The sequence below is a fragment of the Balaenoptera ricei genome, chromosome 11 (genome assembly GCF_028023285.1).
Source record: "Balaenoptera ricei isolate mBalRic1 chromosome 11, mBalRic1.hap2, whole genome shotgun sequence".
NCBI lineage: Eukaryota > Metazoa > Chordata > Mammalia > Artiodactyla > Balaenopteridae > Balaenoptera > Balaenoptera ricei.
In genome coordinates, this window is record NC_082649.1 from 32488763 (window position 1) to 32504876 (window position 16114).

The following is a 16114-nucleotide window of genomic DNA, read 5'->3' on the forward strand; positions in this document are numbered from 1 at the left end:
TATTTATCCCTCCTCTCCCACCCAAACTCCTGGCAACCACCGATCTTTTTACTTTCTCCATAGTTTTGCCTTTTCCAGAATGTTGTATAGTTGTAATCATATAGTATGTAACCTTTTCAGATTGTTTCCTTTCACTTAGTATCATGCATTTATAGTTCCTACGCGTCTTTTCATGGCTTGGTTAGCACATTCCTTTTTACCACTGAATAATATTCTGTTGTCTGGATGTACCAAAGTTTATTTATCCATTCACTTACTGAAGGACATCTTGGTTGCTTCCAAATTTTTGCAATTATGAATAAAGCTGCTATAAACATCCTTTTTGTATGTTCAGCTCCTTTGGGTAATTACCAAGGAGTGTGATTACTAAATCATATGGTAAGAGTATGTTTAGTTTTGTAAGAAACTGTCAAACTGTCTTCCAAAGGGGCTGTACCATTTTGCATTCCCACCAACAATGTATGAGAGTTCCTGTTGCTCCACATCCTCACCAGCATTTGGTGTTGTCAGTGTTCTGGATTTTGGCTATTCTAATAGGTGTATAGTGCTATCTCGTTTTAATTTGCAATTCCCTGATGACATTTGATGTGGAGCTTCTTTTCATATGTTTATTTCCCATCTGTATATCTTCTTTAGTGAGGTGTCTATTAAGGTCTTTGGCCCATTTTTTAATCAGATTTTTTTCTTATTGAGTTTTAAGAGGTCTTGTATATTTTGGATAAGTCTTTTATCAGATGTGTCTTTTGCAAATATTTTCTCCTAGTCTGTCACTTGTCTTTTCATTCTCTTGATTATAGTCCTTTTGATTTTGTCAGTGGTATAAGGAATTACTGCATGCTTCCCTAGAGATCTAAGTCCTTCCTCAGTATCAGCCAATGTCTTTTTGTGCAGTTTTTATGCATATAAGTACATGTATTGCTTTGTGGAGTCATGCTCAGAGTTTACAATATTATCCCAAAGTACTCAAGGACCACATTACCCAAAATTAGAGTGTCTGTTGAAGGATGAGATGGCATTGACCCCTATTCCTCATCGATCTTTCAGTGTTTGGTTGGAGGTTTTGGGGTTAGTTTTGTTTTTTGATTTTTTTTTTTTAACTTTAATAATCAACTGAAATTTGAATGTTGGAGCACAGACCACATACAGCTCCATTCCATGGGACTCTCTTTGGTGCTCTTGATGTGCTGCTAATCACACTGTTTTCTCCTCTTCAGGACTGCTGACGGAGGAGGCTTGGTAGAAAAACACTATGTCTTCCTGAAGAGACTCTGTCAGGTGTTGTGTGCTCTGGGCAATCAGCTGTGTGCATTGCTGGTGAGCACTTTCTGGAGAGTTTCAGGGCCATTTGAGGAGAGGATTTAGAAAGTTATATTTGTGTAAGGGGTGACACATGCCATTGATTTAAGCCTGAGGGGGGCATTTCCCTACAGATTATTTCTTATAATTCTATAGATTAAATTATTTTAATTGAGTTTGAATGATATAGTTTTTTTAACAAGTCAGTTATTAATGTCAATAGTAAACATTCACATCTGTTATTCCATAAAGTCAATGTTGCTGCTCCTGTTCATTTTGGTACTTGTAAAACTTCAGTCTGCCGAGTGCATTACCCTTTAAAGTCCTATTAGGTCATGAAACATTATGGATTTGAATAAAGAACCCTTTCCCCAAATCTAAAGAATGTATTATTAGATCATAAAAGAAAACTTTAGTCTGATTGACCTGGAATTAACTGTCTTTAGGGAAATATTTAATACTCAGTCTTACGTGTTAAAAGATAGGATATTGGTACAGACATTTTGCGCTTGATGTTATGCCTTTTTGTGGTGGCTTGAATGGCTAGAGAGGATGGAACTTCAGACATAAGATGTGTTCCATCAAGTGGTTATTTAATAGGTTAGGTCACAGAGATGTGACTAGACTAGATCTGAAGAAATTACGGATTTCTGAAATGAATACTCTTGTTTTACTATTTGACCACAGAATAGGTTTTAATGATGATGATTAAGGAGGTAAAGCAGCTTTCCTGTGTTTTAGCCCTTGATATGATGCCTTCCTTAGGCCACAAGGAAGTATAAAGTCCTTTCAAACCTGAAATCTTTGAGGGTATAAGTTGTCTGTATTTGTTACTCTACTCTCTACCCTGACCTCCCCATCAACATCGTTAATGTAGTGGTCTTTTTGTCCTACAGGGTGTGGATTCTGATGTAGAAACACCAGCAAACTTTGGAAAATACCTGGAATCTTTTCTGGCTTTCACAACTCATCCAAGTCAGGTAAACTTTATGGAGGTGACTTCTCAAAATTTTAGTTAAGTAAATTAAAATCAAGCGCTATGGCCGGAAGTAATTAGCAGCTGAAGTATAAAATGTGACTCTTAAGATCCTAGAGAATAACTGTAGTAGTATTTCATTAAGAAAATTGCTGAGTCTTCTTCCTGAGCTAAGCATTGCAGTCTAGGTCAGCAGTTACCCCTCAGGTAGTGTCATTCTGATAAAGCTCAATCAGATATGAGGTATGTCCCAGGTGATTTACCACTAAAGACGTTTTAAATACAAAAGTCTGATTAATTGTATTATTATAAAATTAATTTTATCCAATCCAAGATTTTCCTTGTAATATCATCCTGAGGTTCCTCTGTCCTTTCTTGCATAAAACAGAAAGTGGTAGAATTCAGCTCATACTCCGGGAATTGCACCTGACCCAGTCTGTCTTATTAACATATGGTCCATAGTGAGCAGTCATTACTGCTGTACTACAGTATGGGCAGTTTCAAAGTATTACAGACATTTATTTCCATGGAAAAATATAGTGGATAATTGCTGAGCTAAGTAGTAGTCTTGGTATATAAAACCCAACTCCTTAAACTGAGTTTTTTCTTTTTTCCCTTTAGTTTTTGCGCTCTTCAACTCAGATGACTTGGGGAGCCCTCTTCCGGCATGAGATCCTATCCCGTGACCCTTTGCTATTAGCAATAATACCAAAATATCTTCGTGCTTCTATGACTAACTTGGTCAAGGTATGCAGTGGGAATCTAAAACGTGGAATGTCGGTGAATACACATCATAAGACTTAGATGGCATCATTGACAGCCCTGTCTTGGTCACTGAGATCCTTTCCTTGGGCATATTAGTCTTTTATTCCTCAAGAAGAAATATCTACTCTTTCATATTTTGGAGCACTTATATGCCAAGTATTGGGCTAAGTGCTAGGAAAAAGAAGTGATAGGATGAGAGCAGTGACCATGACCATACAATATGATCATTGCTTTTCAGAGGTTAAAAATAGAAAGGAGGGTGGAGTCAGGGAGATTCCAAGAGGAAGTAATGTCTGACTTTCTGAAGGCCAAGTGAGGGTCAGGAAGGTGAATGAGAAGGGGAGAATGGAAGCAGATTGCTCACTACCTCAACAGAGAGTTGCTTATGAACACTCTGAGATCTGTTCAAGGCTCTTGCAGCTGACAGATGCTTCATCTTGATTTGTAAAATCAGAGAATAGGACCCATTCAAGGGTCCCCTTATTTCCTCAAGGAATTCACCTAGCACGTTGCACACCATCTTCTAGTTCTCTGCCTTCATGGTCTTCAGTACTTTTTGAATGAAACATAAAAAGTTACATGCTTATTTCCAGGGTTCAGCATTTAAGAAGACAAATTGTTGCAATCCTTTTACTTATTGCAAGGTGTATCAGCACTTTGTTTTGGGACATCTTTATACTCAAAGACCTTAAACTAATTCCAGAATTTAATTTTCCCCGAGGAGCCTGGAAGAGGGTATCAAATAAAAAACGTTCCCTTTCTACCACTCCCAGGATTATTCGTGCTGGAAGCAAATTGTAGACTTAGGGGTAGACCAGAAGCAGTTATTTATCATCATATATCTCATGAAAACCCTCACCCCCTACCCCAATTATGTTTCTCTTTCCAGATGGGCTTTCCTTCTAAAACAGACAGTCCTAGCTGTGAATACTCTCGATTTGATTTTGATAGCGACGAGGACTTCAATGCTTTCTTCAACTGTGAGTGACTTGGCCTGGAATTTCTTCCAGTCTCAGAATGGCATCTAGTGTTATGAGTCATGGTGCATGACCCTTGAGGTTCTGTATTAAAGAGCCCCAAGTCTGGACAGCAGCCTGTTTAATCTCCATTTGCACATTGCAGAGAGTGCTGGGATTGTACTTATTCCACGCATTGTTTTATATCTTACACACACACCCCCACAAACATATACACGCACACACTGCCTTTGGACATTGATGTTTAGAGATAGTAACTTTAGGTAAGGCACTTTCATTTTTTTTTTATTTATGTATTAGAATTAAATACCATCTTACATTGTGGGTCTTTTTTCTGAAAAAGAGAGGAAAAACCCACGATTCCTAATTCTCTTCTGGGTTTTCTGTAACTTGGTCCCCCCTCCCTTTTTTAATAACAACTTTATTGACGTAATGTATTTGTCATACAGTTCATCCATTTATGTATATAATACAGTGGGGTTTTTTTGTATTTTCACAGTTGTACAACCACAACCAGAGTCAATGTTAGGATATTTTCATGTCCCCAAGAAACCCTGTAACCATTAGCAGTCATCTCCCAATCCCCTTATCCCTCTCAGCCCTGGAAAAGCACTAATCTGCTTTCTATTTCTATCTTTCACCTATTCTGAACATTTCATATAAATGGAATCATATGGTGTGTTGTCTTTGGTAACTAACTGCCTTCTTTTTCTTAGTGTAGCGTTCTAAAAATTCATCCATGTTGTAGTATGTATCAGTACTTCATTTCTTTTTATTGCCAATAATACTTCATTGTATGGATATACCACATTTTATTCATCCGTTGATAAGTTGATAAATACTTGAGTTGTTTCCACATCTTGACTATTAAGAATAATGCTATTATAACATTTGGGTACAAGTTATTTTGTTATTTTTTTTAAATAAATTTATTTACTTATTATTTATTTTGGCTGGGTTGGGTCTTTGTTGCTGTGCACGGGCTTTCTCTAGTTGCGGCGAGCGGGGGCTACTCTTCATTGTGGTGTGCGGGCTTCTCATTGCAGTGGCTTCTTTTGTTGTGGAGCGCAGGCTTCAGTAGTTGTGGCTCACGGGCTGTAGAGTGCAGGCTCAGTAGTTGTGGTGCACGGGCTTAACTGCTCTGCAGTATGTGGGATCTGCCCGGACCAGGGCTCCAACCCATGTCCTCTGCATTGGCAGGTGGATTCTTAACCACTGCGCCACCAGGGAAATCCCCCTGGGTACAAGTTTTTGAGTGGACATATGTTTTTTTGTTTTGTTTTGTTTTTTATTCATTTATTTATTTATCTTGGCTGTGTTGGGTCTTTGTTTCTATGAGGGCTGTCTCTAGTTGCGGCAAGCGGGGGCCACTCTTCATCGCGGTGCGTGGGCCTCTCACTATCGCGGCCTCTCTTGTTGCGGAGCACAGGTTCCAGATGCGCAGGCTCAGTAGTTGTGGCTCACGGGCCTAGTTGCTCCGCGGCATGTGGGATCTTCCCAGACCAGGGCTCGAACCCGTGTCCCCTGCATTAGCAGGCAGATTCTCAACCACTGCACCACCAGGGAAGCCCGGACATATGTTTTTATTTTTCTTGGGCATATGCCTAGGAAGAGAATTACTAGATCATATGGTAATTCCATGTTTAATGTTTTGAGGAACTGCCAGACCATTTTCTTCAGCAGCCATACCATTTTACATCTGTACCAATCTGATCTCCTTTTAATTCCAACAGAAAGGGGAGACCACTTTTGATTTGCTGCTTATAGGATCTAGCTGGTATGGTGGCTTCTTAGAATTCAGTTTTGAAAATTTCTAGTTTTGTTAACAAAGCTTTACTGAACATTTGTTAGATTCAGAGCATAAGTCTGCAAAACAAAATCTCTTGAATGTTTTCCTCCTGGGATGGATAAATGCATAAACATTAACTAAGTATCTGTTATATGCGGTTATTGATTCATGTCTTTCTCTTGGCAGCCTCTCGGGCCCAACAAGGAGAAGTAATGAGGTTAGCATGTCGCTTGGATCCCAAGACTAGCTTCCAGATGGCTGGGGAGTGGCTAAAGTATCAGCTCTCAACTTCTGTTGATACTGGATCCATGAACTGTAAGACTTTTTTTGTTTTTTTCTGACTGAACATTAGGGAAGTATTTCTATGTATCAAAACTGTACATAGAAATAAACCTCTGAGCCACATTTCAAAACAGTATGCTAATAGTGTTCAAAAACAGCTTTGCTCACTGCCCAGTTCCATCCTAGAGAGTGAGCCTTTTCATTTGCACATATAGGCAGAGAAAGCAGATATAATACCAGATTTTAACTCTGTTTAAATTAGGGTAAAACCATGACCCTATCAGTTTTGCCTTCATTTTTCTTTTCTAACAGAGTCAACAATTGTTTGTTGTTGAATTTATTACTTCACCTCAGGCAGCATCTAACAAATTACATGTCTAGACCTAACTTTTTAAAGCTTTTCAAGCAAGTTCTTGCATGGCATTTCTCTTAAACTCGGAAAAAATGACTTGTTAGTCAGGCACAACAAGCAGTGCAGGGGTTTCCCGTATCGCTCAGCCCCCTCAAAGCCTTTGGGAAATGCCACTTTATGTAAAATCAAAATAACCCCCCTCTACCCAAAAGCATAAGCTAGGTAACTTCTCTGTGCTCTGTATCTTGTCTGTCATCTTAGTAATGCAGGCAGTGGGTGAGAGGATTGTAAGGAAAGGGTGTAAGTCACTGCTTTGGAAAAACTCCACACTATGGTCAGTTACCAAGTACACTAGTTACTTGACATTCATGGGATTTAACATTCAGTTTTATGTATTCACAGTTGACTGTAAAGGTCCCTGGTATCTAGTAACTTGAATGTTTGCAGAGGCCCAAATATGTTATACCAAGATGAAGCTAGTAAGTGTGAGCCCTGTATGGAAGCAAGAAAAGTAATTTGTAATTCGTTTTGCAGGGGCCTTGCTGTTTAAGTGACATGCTTTGATGATACTTGTGGGGTTTTTTCTTTTCTTTTTTTTCATATTTTGGTCCCGCCATGTGGCTTGCGGGATCTCAGTTCCCTGACCAAGGATCGAACCTGGGTCATGGCAGTGACAGCACCAAATCCTAACCACTAGGCCACCAGGGAACTTGATGATACTTGTGAACTTGGAGGGTGGCACAGTTCTCTGCACAGCGCCCTTGCAGTTGTCATGAGGCTACTGGATGTGAAGCAGCATTTTGTATCTTACAGCAATTCCTTGTTGGAAAGATTCTTTATGGTCTTAGATATCGTAATTATTTAGATTCCCATGGACAGATTATGAAAAGGGAGGGAAGGGGAAATCAATTAATATTTCTCAATAGGCCAGGCACTGGTTTTGATGCTTACGTGTATATTCTCATTCAGTACTCAAACTGGCTTTGCAGACAAGGCTCACAAAGGTGAATTCAGACAGTTTGTTTTTAGAGGTAGAGGCAGGATAGGGATCCCTTTCTGCTTCCTTTTCTTTTCCCAGGCTGAGAAGGGTTAGATTACCTTGTTCCTTCAACTGTGAAATTACCTAGTGGTTTCTACAGCCCCATGGTCTCTGTGTCTTCTGTGATCCTACAGTGTTTATAAGTGTGTGTGTGTGTGTGTGTGTGTGTGTTTTAAAACCCTGTTCCCCTGCAGCTGGAACTGGAGAAGGCAGCCTCTGCTCCATCTTCTCACCTTCATTTGTGCAGTGGGAAGCCATGACCTTTTTTTTGGAAAGTGTGATCAACCAGATGTTTCGAACATTAGATAAAGAAGTAAGTAATTGTTTCTTGTGCTGATTGCATAATAATTTTGCTCTTTTTTTAATTATTATTTCTTTATTTGGTTGCGCCAGGTCTTAGTTGCAGCAGGCGGGCTCCTTAGTTGCGGCTCGCCGGTTTCTTAGTTGTGGCATGCGAACTCTTGGTTGCAGCATGCATCTGGGATCTAGTTCCCTGAACAGGGATCGAACCCGGGCCCCCTGCATTGGGAGCACAGAGTCTTAACCACTGCGCCACCAGCGAAGTCCCCAATTTTGATCTTCTTAAAACTAGCAGTGGGACAGGAAAATATGTGAGTGTGCATCTTACAGAAGAGGAAACTGAGATTCAGAGAGGGTAAATAACATGCTCAAGGTCAAATAGCTAATAAATAGAGCTGGGACCCAAATCAGGTCTCTCTGACTTTAAGCCCCGTGGTGTTTAGTGTTCGTTTTAGGGGATAATAAGATGAGCCTGATAGTACAGTGAACCACAGGTAGGGTAACTATTATAGGGAGGACAGTGATGGAAGCCTTGAATTGGAAAATCTAAGAGATATCTGCCAATTTTGGCAAATTGACCAGAATATTCGTGATGGCTGATCTGTGTCCCTCTTTCTTGAATAATCTGATTAAACCGGATAACAGCATATACTATATTAACTATGTTAATTAGATTAAAAATAATTGAATCACTTATTTTGGGGTAATTCGTCTTAACTCATTCTAGGTTAGTTGTAGAAAGAATCTAAGTCCCTTGAAGATAAGTGAAATACAGTGCTTTTTCTCATAAATTTCAACACCCATTTATGATAAAAGCCCTGCAGAAAGTAGGCATAGAGGGAACTTTCCTCAACATAATAAAGGCCATATATGACAAACCCACAGCCAACATTGTCCTCAATGGTGAAAAACTGAAACCATTTCCACTAAGATCAGGAACAAGACAAGGTTGCCCACTCTCACCACTATTATTCAACATAGTTTTGGAAGTGTTAGCCACAGCAATCAGAGAAGAAAAAGAAATAAAAGGAATCCAAATCGGAAAAGAAGAAGTCAAGCTGTCACTGTTTGCAGATGACATGATACTATACATAGAGAATCCTAAAGATGCTACCAGAAAACTACTAGAGCTAATCAATGAATTTGGTAAAGTAGCAGGATACAAGATTAATGCACAGAAATCTCTTGCATTCCTATACACTAATGATGAAAAATCTGAAAGTGAAATTAAGAAAACACTCCCGTTTACCATTGCAACAAAAAGAATAAAATATCTAGGAATAAACCTACCTAAGGAGACAAAAAACCTGTATGCAGAAAATTATAAGACACTGATGAAAGAAATCAAAGATGATTCAAATAGATGGAGAGATATACCATGTTCTTGGATTGGAAGAATCAACATTGTGAAAATGACTCTACTACCCAAAGCAATCTACAGATTCATAAATGGCATATTAACAAATTAGATCTTAGGATCATTAACTTCATCTGCTTTTATATTCACTTCACTTTGAAATGATGGCATTCTGAGTTTGTTCAATTTCTAGTAGTAGGTAATGCTACATCCCTAATAATGGCAGCATCATTTGTGAAAAATTTTAATAACATGGGGTAATGCTTAGAAGTTTAAGGGTTAAGAAGCAGTATATAAAACCATATGTGACAACCATATTTACATAGAGTGTGAAGGAAATTTAGCAAAAGTGGTTTTCAGTTATGTCAACCTCCTTTTCATGTCTGTATCACAGGAAATTCCTATTAATGATGGAGTAGAGCTATTGCAGATGGTCCTGAACTTTGACACCAAGGATCCCCTCATCCTGTCCTGTGTCCTCACTAATGTCTCAGCGCTCTTTCCATTTGTCACCTACAGACCAGAGTTCCTGCCCCAGGTCTTCTCTAAGGTAAACTCCCTCTCCTTTGTAAACTTCATTTTGGCATTTCTAAGCTAATTATTTTTTGTAACTGTTTTTGTAAGTATATGAGACAAGCTAATAAACAGTTGTTTATTTATTTATCAAATATTTACTCAGTACTTAATGTGGAGCAGGCACCATGCTAGTAGGAAAGCCTTGTCCTTTACCACCTCTCTGTTCGGGGAGAAAGGCACATAGACAGATGTGGTACCTACGTGGCATTGCAGTTAGTAGACATGTACACTGAGATGGAAAAGAGTACCTGAAGGAGGAGGTATCAATGTGTGCTGTTGGGTTGGGAGGTGATTTGTAAGAGGAAAGGTTTTGGGGGCCAGTTGAGGTGACTAGTGAGAGGTGAAGCACCACCTGAGTGAGAATATTGGACCAGGAGGAGGGAAGGAGTAAGGCAGAGAAGGGGTGAGTTCTGTTTTGCAGGACTAGGTTTAAAGTATACATATAATATCTCAGTGGAGACATCTCATGCTAAACTGGCTGTTTGAGGTTAAAGGTCTAGATTCAGAAAATTATGAGAGAAAATTAAGGCATCGCCATCATAGAAATGCCAATAGTAGAGGTGAAGCCCTAGCAAAAAGGAGTTTTATGTAGAGTTGGACATGTAGCTCAAGCAGAGAACCCTGACAGTCACCATCATTGAGGGAGAAGCCCTCAAAGAACAAAAAAAGGGATGGCCAGAGAGATGGAGAAAATGTTGTGTTACAAAGTCCAGGAGAACTTCAAAAATGTGGACTCATTTGTTGCCACAGAATTTCTTTAAGAATTGGAGAGTGTCCATAGGGTTCCTCTAGACCTCTGTTAGCGTGTTATTCCATCATAGTGGCTAGGTCAGCAGTCACATTGCATTGGGTTAAGGAGTAAGTGGGGAGTTATGAAATGGAATCAGGGAGAGTAGACCACTCAACTTTTAACAAAAAGTGGAGAGATGTGACCATGGCTGAGTTCTTGGATGATAGCCTGGATTGTTCTGGGATTCTGTGGCCTTTATCTTTGTAAAGTGTTTGCTGGTAAAATTGTGAATCTCAAGCCTCTTGCAGAGTTATCTGAGAAAATGAACATCTGAAACTTTGTAATGCCAGTTGAAAACCCTTTTGTTACCATATTGTTTGCACTTTGGGGATTTTGTTAGAAACTTTGTAACTATTATTTAAAAATACTTTATGCATTTGGTACTTATGAGTGACCTTTTTTCTTCCCCTTAGCTATTTTCATCTGTCACTTTTGAAACTGTTGAGGAAAGTAAGGTAAGATCATTAATTCAGCCTACCAATTCTAACTTCTTAAGAACAAAAATGTGAATACCCAACACTTAGTGTAGATTTTTCTAATAAGGAAAAGGGGTTAATAAAGGCAGGAGATAGTCATATGATATTTACATGATTCTCTGAAGCATCTGTTAATTATATTAAAAGTAGCTTTAAGTTTATTGAATATCTCTTCCCAGGCTCCCAGGACCCGGGCGGTGAGGAATGTGAGGAGACATGCTTGTTCCTCCATCATCAAGATGTGTCGTGACTACCCCCAGCTCGTGCTGGTAAGCCCTGGACTCTGTTCAAGTAACCACTGAGACATGCCGAGTTTGGGTACATTCCTCTATAAATCCACCGCTAATTATACCTCACATAAGGTTGGTCTTCCCCAACTCCAGAGCTACTCAGTGAAGTTTAGAAATGCAAATATATTGCCTCAGAATGAATTGTTCTCTTCCACATGGATGACCAAGTTTTCCCTGTCAGTGTACACCTCTTTACCGTACTATGTGTGATGTTCTTAACCACCACTGCCAAGTGATGTGCCTAGTCTTGAGAGAAGCCAGGTGCAAACCCCAACGTTTTTTGGAGGGTTTCTGTAAGAAGTTTAGCACTACTCCAGATAACAAATTAACCAAAAATTTCTTCTCTGAATACACAGCAGTTATTTGTGTGTGTCTATCTGTCTCTCTCCCCCCCCGTCCTTCTCTCTCTCTATATATAAAATATATATATATGTATATAAAACAAACTGATCTTTGTCCATGAAGATACTGTAAAAGTTGATATAGATATAAAAGACAGATGGTTTTCACAGTTGTAGAGTCAGAAAGTGCAGTTACCCAAATACTCAAACCTAAATTGCGTGCCTGTTCAGCCAAAAGAAGAGTGTTATAATTAAATTATTAAGTGACAGTCTTATTGGCCTGACTGTCCTGGAAGTGTCTTCATCCTCTTTTTACCTTCCTTGAGTGACCCACCACTCCTTGAAACTCAGACCTTCACCACCTCCGGGTTTTTTTCTTTGTGAAATGCAGCCCAGTTTTGACATGCTGTATAACCATGTGAAGCAGCTCCTCTCCAGTGAGCTGCTCCTGACACAGATGGAGAAGTGTGCCCTCATGGAAGCCCTGGTTCTCATTAGCAACCAGTTCAAGAACTACGAGCGTCAGAAGGTGTTTCTAGAGGAGCTGATGGCACCCGTGGCCAGCATCTGGCTTTCTGAAGACATGCACAGGTGGGGGAGATCCTTTGCCCTTGACCTTGACCGCACTTGAGTACCCATTCTCTTCTAAGACTATGTCCGGGGTCGGGGTGTAAGGATATCAAGGTATAGTGGTACTATCAGTGATAGCTGAAGGCCTCTAAAACAGGGGTCCCCAACCCCCGGGCCACAGACCGGTACTGGTCCGCTGCCTGTTAGGAACTGGGCTGCACAACAGGAGGTGAGCGGCAGAGGAGCACTTCATCACCGCTCCCCATCGCTCACGTTACTGCCTGAACCATCCCCCATACACCCCCGACCCCGGGTCCGTGGAACAATTGTCTTCCATGAAACCAGTCCCTGTGGTGCCAAAGAGGTTGGCACCACTGCTCTAAAAGCAGTCTTGTAAGTGAAATGGCGAAAACATCACCTTGCTCTGCAGAGGTGTAGGAACAGAGACGAAATGACTAAGATGGATAGTGTGGGTCGGAAGGCCACAGAGTGAGGTCTGCTGTGGTGTCTAGTTGCAGCTTCAGCACATACAAAGAAGTGAGAACAGCCAGTAGGGCCATACAAAGTAGGAGCTGTACAGACACCCCTCTGTGCCCACATAGCCTTCTCAAGCTTGTACCTTTTTTGATTCTTAAAGTGTCACTGATAACATTTAGAAGTGGGAAGAGGAGTTAATAAATCTTCATATGACAGCTGACAATTTGATTAGATTCCTCTCACTGTAACAACTGCTCTTTGGGGGTGAAATAATCACAGCTTATTAGCTCTTGAGGAAGAAACTGTCCTTGCTTAAAGTCGTGCTGTAACTTGTCTTTCCCCCACCAACCTTTAGAGTGCTGTCAGATGTTGATGCTTTTATTGCCTATGTGGGTGCAGATCGGACAAGCTGTGACCCAGGCCTGGAGGATCCCTGTGGCTTAAACCGTGCACGAGTGAGTAAGCCTCTCCTGGGATAGGGAAGGTGCGTAGGCCACAGGTAGGAGTAGGGTGTTGTCATTTGTCCAGGTTCTTGTAGACTTGCGTTTTTTCGTATACGAGCAAGAAATCTGGGAATCTCCACTTGCGTTAGTGTCTCCCTTCTTTTCTTCTTTAGTCTTAAGTTCTTGAGTTAGTTCTCACAGCAGAGCAGGTGGTCTTTTCTATGAAGTCATTATTTTGGCTTTAAGGATCTGTAAATAGCTTGGAGGACTGAAGGTGTAATGAGGAAGTAGGTCAGAACTTGGTCAGCAGGGTGGGTTCTCCCTGCCTTTGCTCTCTGGCAAGTTAAGTCCTAAATGGTGGCCTAACTTGCAAACCTGAGATTTTCCAGTTCTTTGCTATTCAAATAAGCATTGTTCCTGGCTCCATTACGGCAAAAGTCTTATTAATTAACCTGGCAAGTAGTCAATTGGTAGAAAATACTATGAGTGAGGATTAGGGCAAAATCTATGAAGGCCTAAACTGGAGGATGCAAGGCCAACTCAAAAACAAGATGAAGTGTTGGCAGCGTAAATACTGTTTTGAAGTATGTCCAAGCCCCCTTCTAATTGGGGTCCTGCAAGCCTCTGGAAGGATATCCTCATGAAAGGAAAGCTTTTAGAGCCTACCACTGGTCCTGAAGATGGCATTGAAAGGATCCCTTTTGGACTTGACCTTAAAGGAAGGGACAGGGATGGGGGCCGGGGTGGGCGTCTTTTCCTTTTGTCTGGCTTCTATGTCACCTTTGCCATAATCTTGCAAATATCTAATAGCACTTTTGTCTTTTCTTCCCCTTTTATGTTTACCTTTCATTTTTATGTTTTTCTGTAGATGAGCTTTTGTGTGTATAGCATTCTGGGTGTTGTGAAACGAACTTGCTGGCCCACTGACCTAGAAGAGGCCAAAGCTGGGGGATTTGTGGTGGGTTATACACCCCCTGGAAATCCAATCTTCCGTAACCCCTGCACAGAACAGATTCTGAAACTTCTTGACAATTTGCTTGCCCTTATAAGGTGAGTCAGAATAATGGTTTTTCTCTGTTGTATTTAAAACTTTTTGCCTTAAAAATCTCAAAAGCTTAATTTGTTTATACTTCTTCAGATCATATGGTGGTAAATAAGAGATTAGGTCTTGTTCCGTTCTAGAGGGACTCTCCTTTTTAAAAGTAACATTGACTCTCACTTTTTTTGTTGTTGTTGTTTTAATTTAATTTTATTTATTTTTGGCTGCGTTGGGTCTTCGTTGCTGTGCGCGAGCTTTCTCTAGTTGTGGCGACTGGGGGCTACTCTTCGTTGCGGTGCGCGGGCTTCTCATTGCGGTGGCTTCTTGTTGCAGAGCATGGGCTCTAGGTGCACGGGCTTCAGTAGTTGTGGCTCGCAGGCTCTAGAGCACGGGCTCAATAGTTGTGGCACACCGGCTTAGTTGCTCCACGGTATGTGGGATCTTCCCGGACCAGGGCTCGAACCCGAGCCAGTGTCCCCTGCATTGGCAGGCGGATTCTTAACTACTGTGCCACCAGGGAAGCCCTGGCTCTCACTTTTATAAGTCTTGCATTCCAAGTGAACACATGGGGGCTAATCTCAAAATGGCTTTTCTCATTTTGAGCCTCCTCTGTGTTCTTTTACTTCTTTATACTTCATTTCTACTTTTTACTTTAAGTTTCATTTGGTCTAAAGTTTTGCCACTAAAGGAGTTGTTCATTGGGAGCAGGGCAGTTGCTTTCTGTAGTGGTGCTTCTCTGGGTCAGGTATTCAAACGAGCTAATCTGAATTCATCAGTAGTGACTGTGTTCTCAAATGGACCAAACATCCAGTGGTTGAACATGCCAAAGGGAAGGCATGATACATGCTCCACATCAGAGTCCTAGGTTTTTACTTCTGAAAGCTGAGTCCTCAGACCAGCAGCATCAGCAGTCACCTGAGAGCTTGTTTAAAATGCAGTATTAGGGCTTCACCCCGGACATACTAAATCAGAATCTGCATTTTAACAAGATCCCCAGGTTGTTTGCGTGCACATTAAAGGTTCAGAACCACTGTTATAAATCACACGAGCTAATATAATCAAGTGGAAGTAGGCCAAGTCTAGGCTTGTTGGTTACTCAGTATATGTTTCATGATTCAGGGATAGATGCTCTCTACAGTGAAAGAGAGCCTTTGGAGAGAATCAGTTTTTACTGGCCAAAGCAAAATTTGATTGCTTTTTACATCTCCTAGTGTTTCTGAGTTCAGGTTAGAGCTCTGTTCCACTGCTTTTTGGCCTCTTATCCAGGGTGTTAGAGCGTAGTCTCAACTGAGTAAACCAAATTTACTCAACATGAGTAAAACAGATTACTCATGTCTCAGGGATGCTCTGCTGACAACAGACACCCTGGACCATATGCTTAAGAATCCAAGGTTTTAAGTTAATGTTGACCAAATTGGAGGGCTGGAGTGTCTGAACAAGTTGTCATTGTGGATGTGTATATGGAAATAGACAATACTTTGCTCTGATTTCAAAAGGAGGAAAAAGATTTCAAAAAGAAGTATGGGTTACAAGTTGAGAGGGTAGTAAAATAGTTAAGGAAAAGTTTGTCTCCATATTGATGTTTTTAAGACCAAAAGGATCTTCTGTAGTTTAGAGAAATGTGAAAGTGATGAAGTCAGATAGCAACAGGCTCATTGACTTTTTAAGCCTGTGGCCAGAGTCCCTGTGCTGGGAACCTAGACCTGGAAACACGGTTCATCCCTGGTTAGGTGAGGAGACAAGAGATTGTCATCTTGATATTTTTCTAAGAGTACAACACTTTTGGGAAATCCCAAAGTCAATCAAAAGGTATTTTGAAAAACGTTGACTGTAGTTATGGAGTAGTTAGATTCCCTGAGTAGTGTGCAGCTGGAGCTGTTAGAGTTTTGTCTTGTTTCCGTAGTAAGTTTTATCTTGAAGTATAATGTTAAGGGTACAAATATACATAAGAAAAGGACACAAATTGTGAGTGCGGGTAG

The 16114-nt window shown here is 40.6% G+C and overlaps 1 protein-coding gene across 4 annotated transcripts in view; it reads left to right on the top strand.

Annotated features, from left to right (window-relative positions):
• Positions 1-16114, top strand: part of XPO5 (exportin 5) — a 54546-nt gene that overhangs the window by 10370 nt on the left and 28062 nt on the right. For all 4 annotated transcript variants that reach the window (XR_009505715.1, XR_009505714.1, XM_059938615.1 and 1 more), the window contains 12 exons: positions 1215-1314; positions 2193-2276; positions 2894-3019; positions 3927-4017; positions 5990-6118; positions 7671-7789; positions 9528-9683; positions 10913-10954; positions 11155-11244; positions 11998-12197; positions 13009-13108; positions 13965-14146. Coding sequence is in view for 2 of the 4 variants with exons in the window: in XM_059938615.1 (XP_059794598.1) it covers positions 1215-1314; positions 2193-2276; positions 2894-3019; positions 3927-4017; positions 5990-6118; positions 7671-7789; positions 9528-9683; positions 10913-10954; positions 11155-11244; positions 11998-12197; positions 13009-13108; positions 13965-14146 (1419 nt within the window). In the remaining 2 variants the exon portion in view is untranslated. The remainder of the gene's footprint in view (positions 1-1214; positions 1315-2192; positions 2277-2893; positions 3020-3926; positions 4018-5989; positions 6119-7670; positions 7790-9527; positions 9684-10912; positions 10955-11154; positions 11245-11997; positions 12198-13008; positions 13109-13964; positions 14147-16114) is intronic.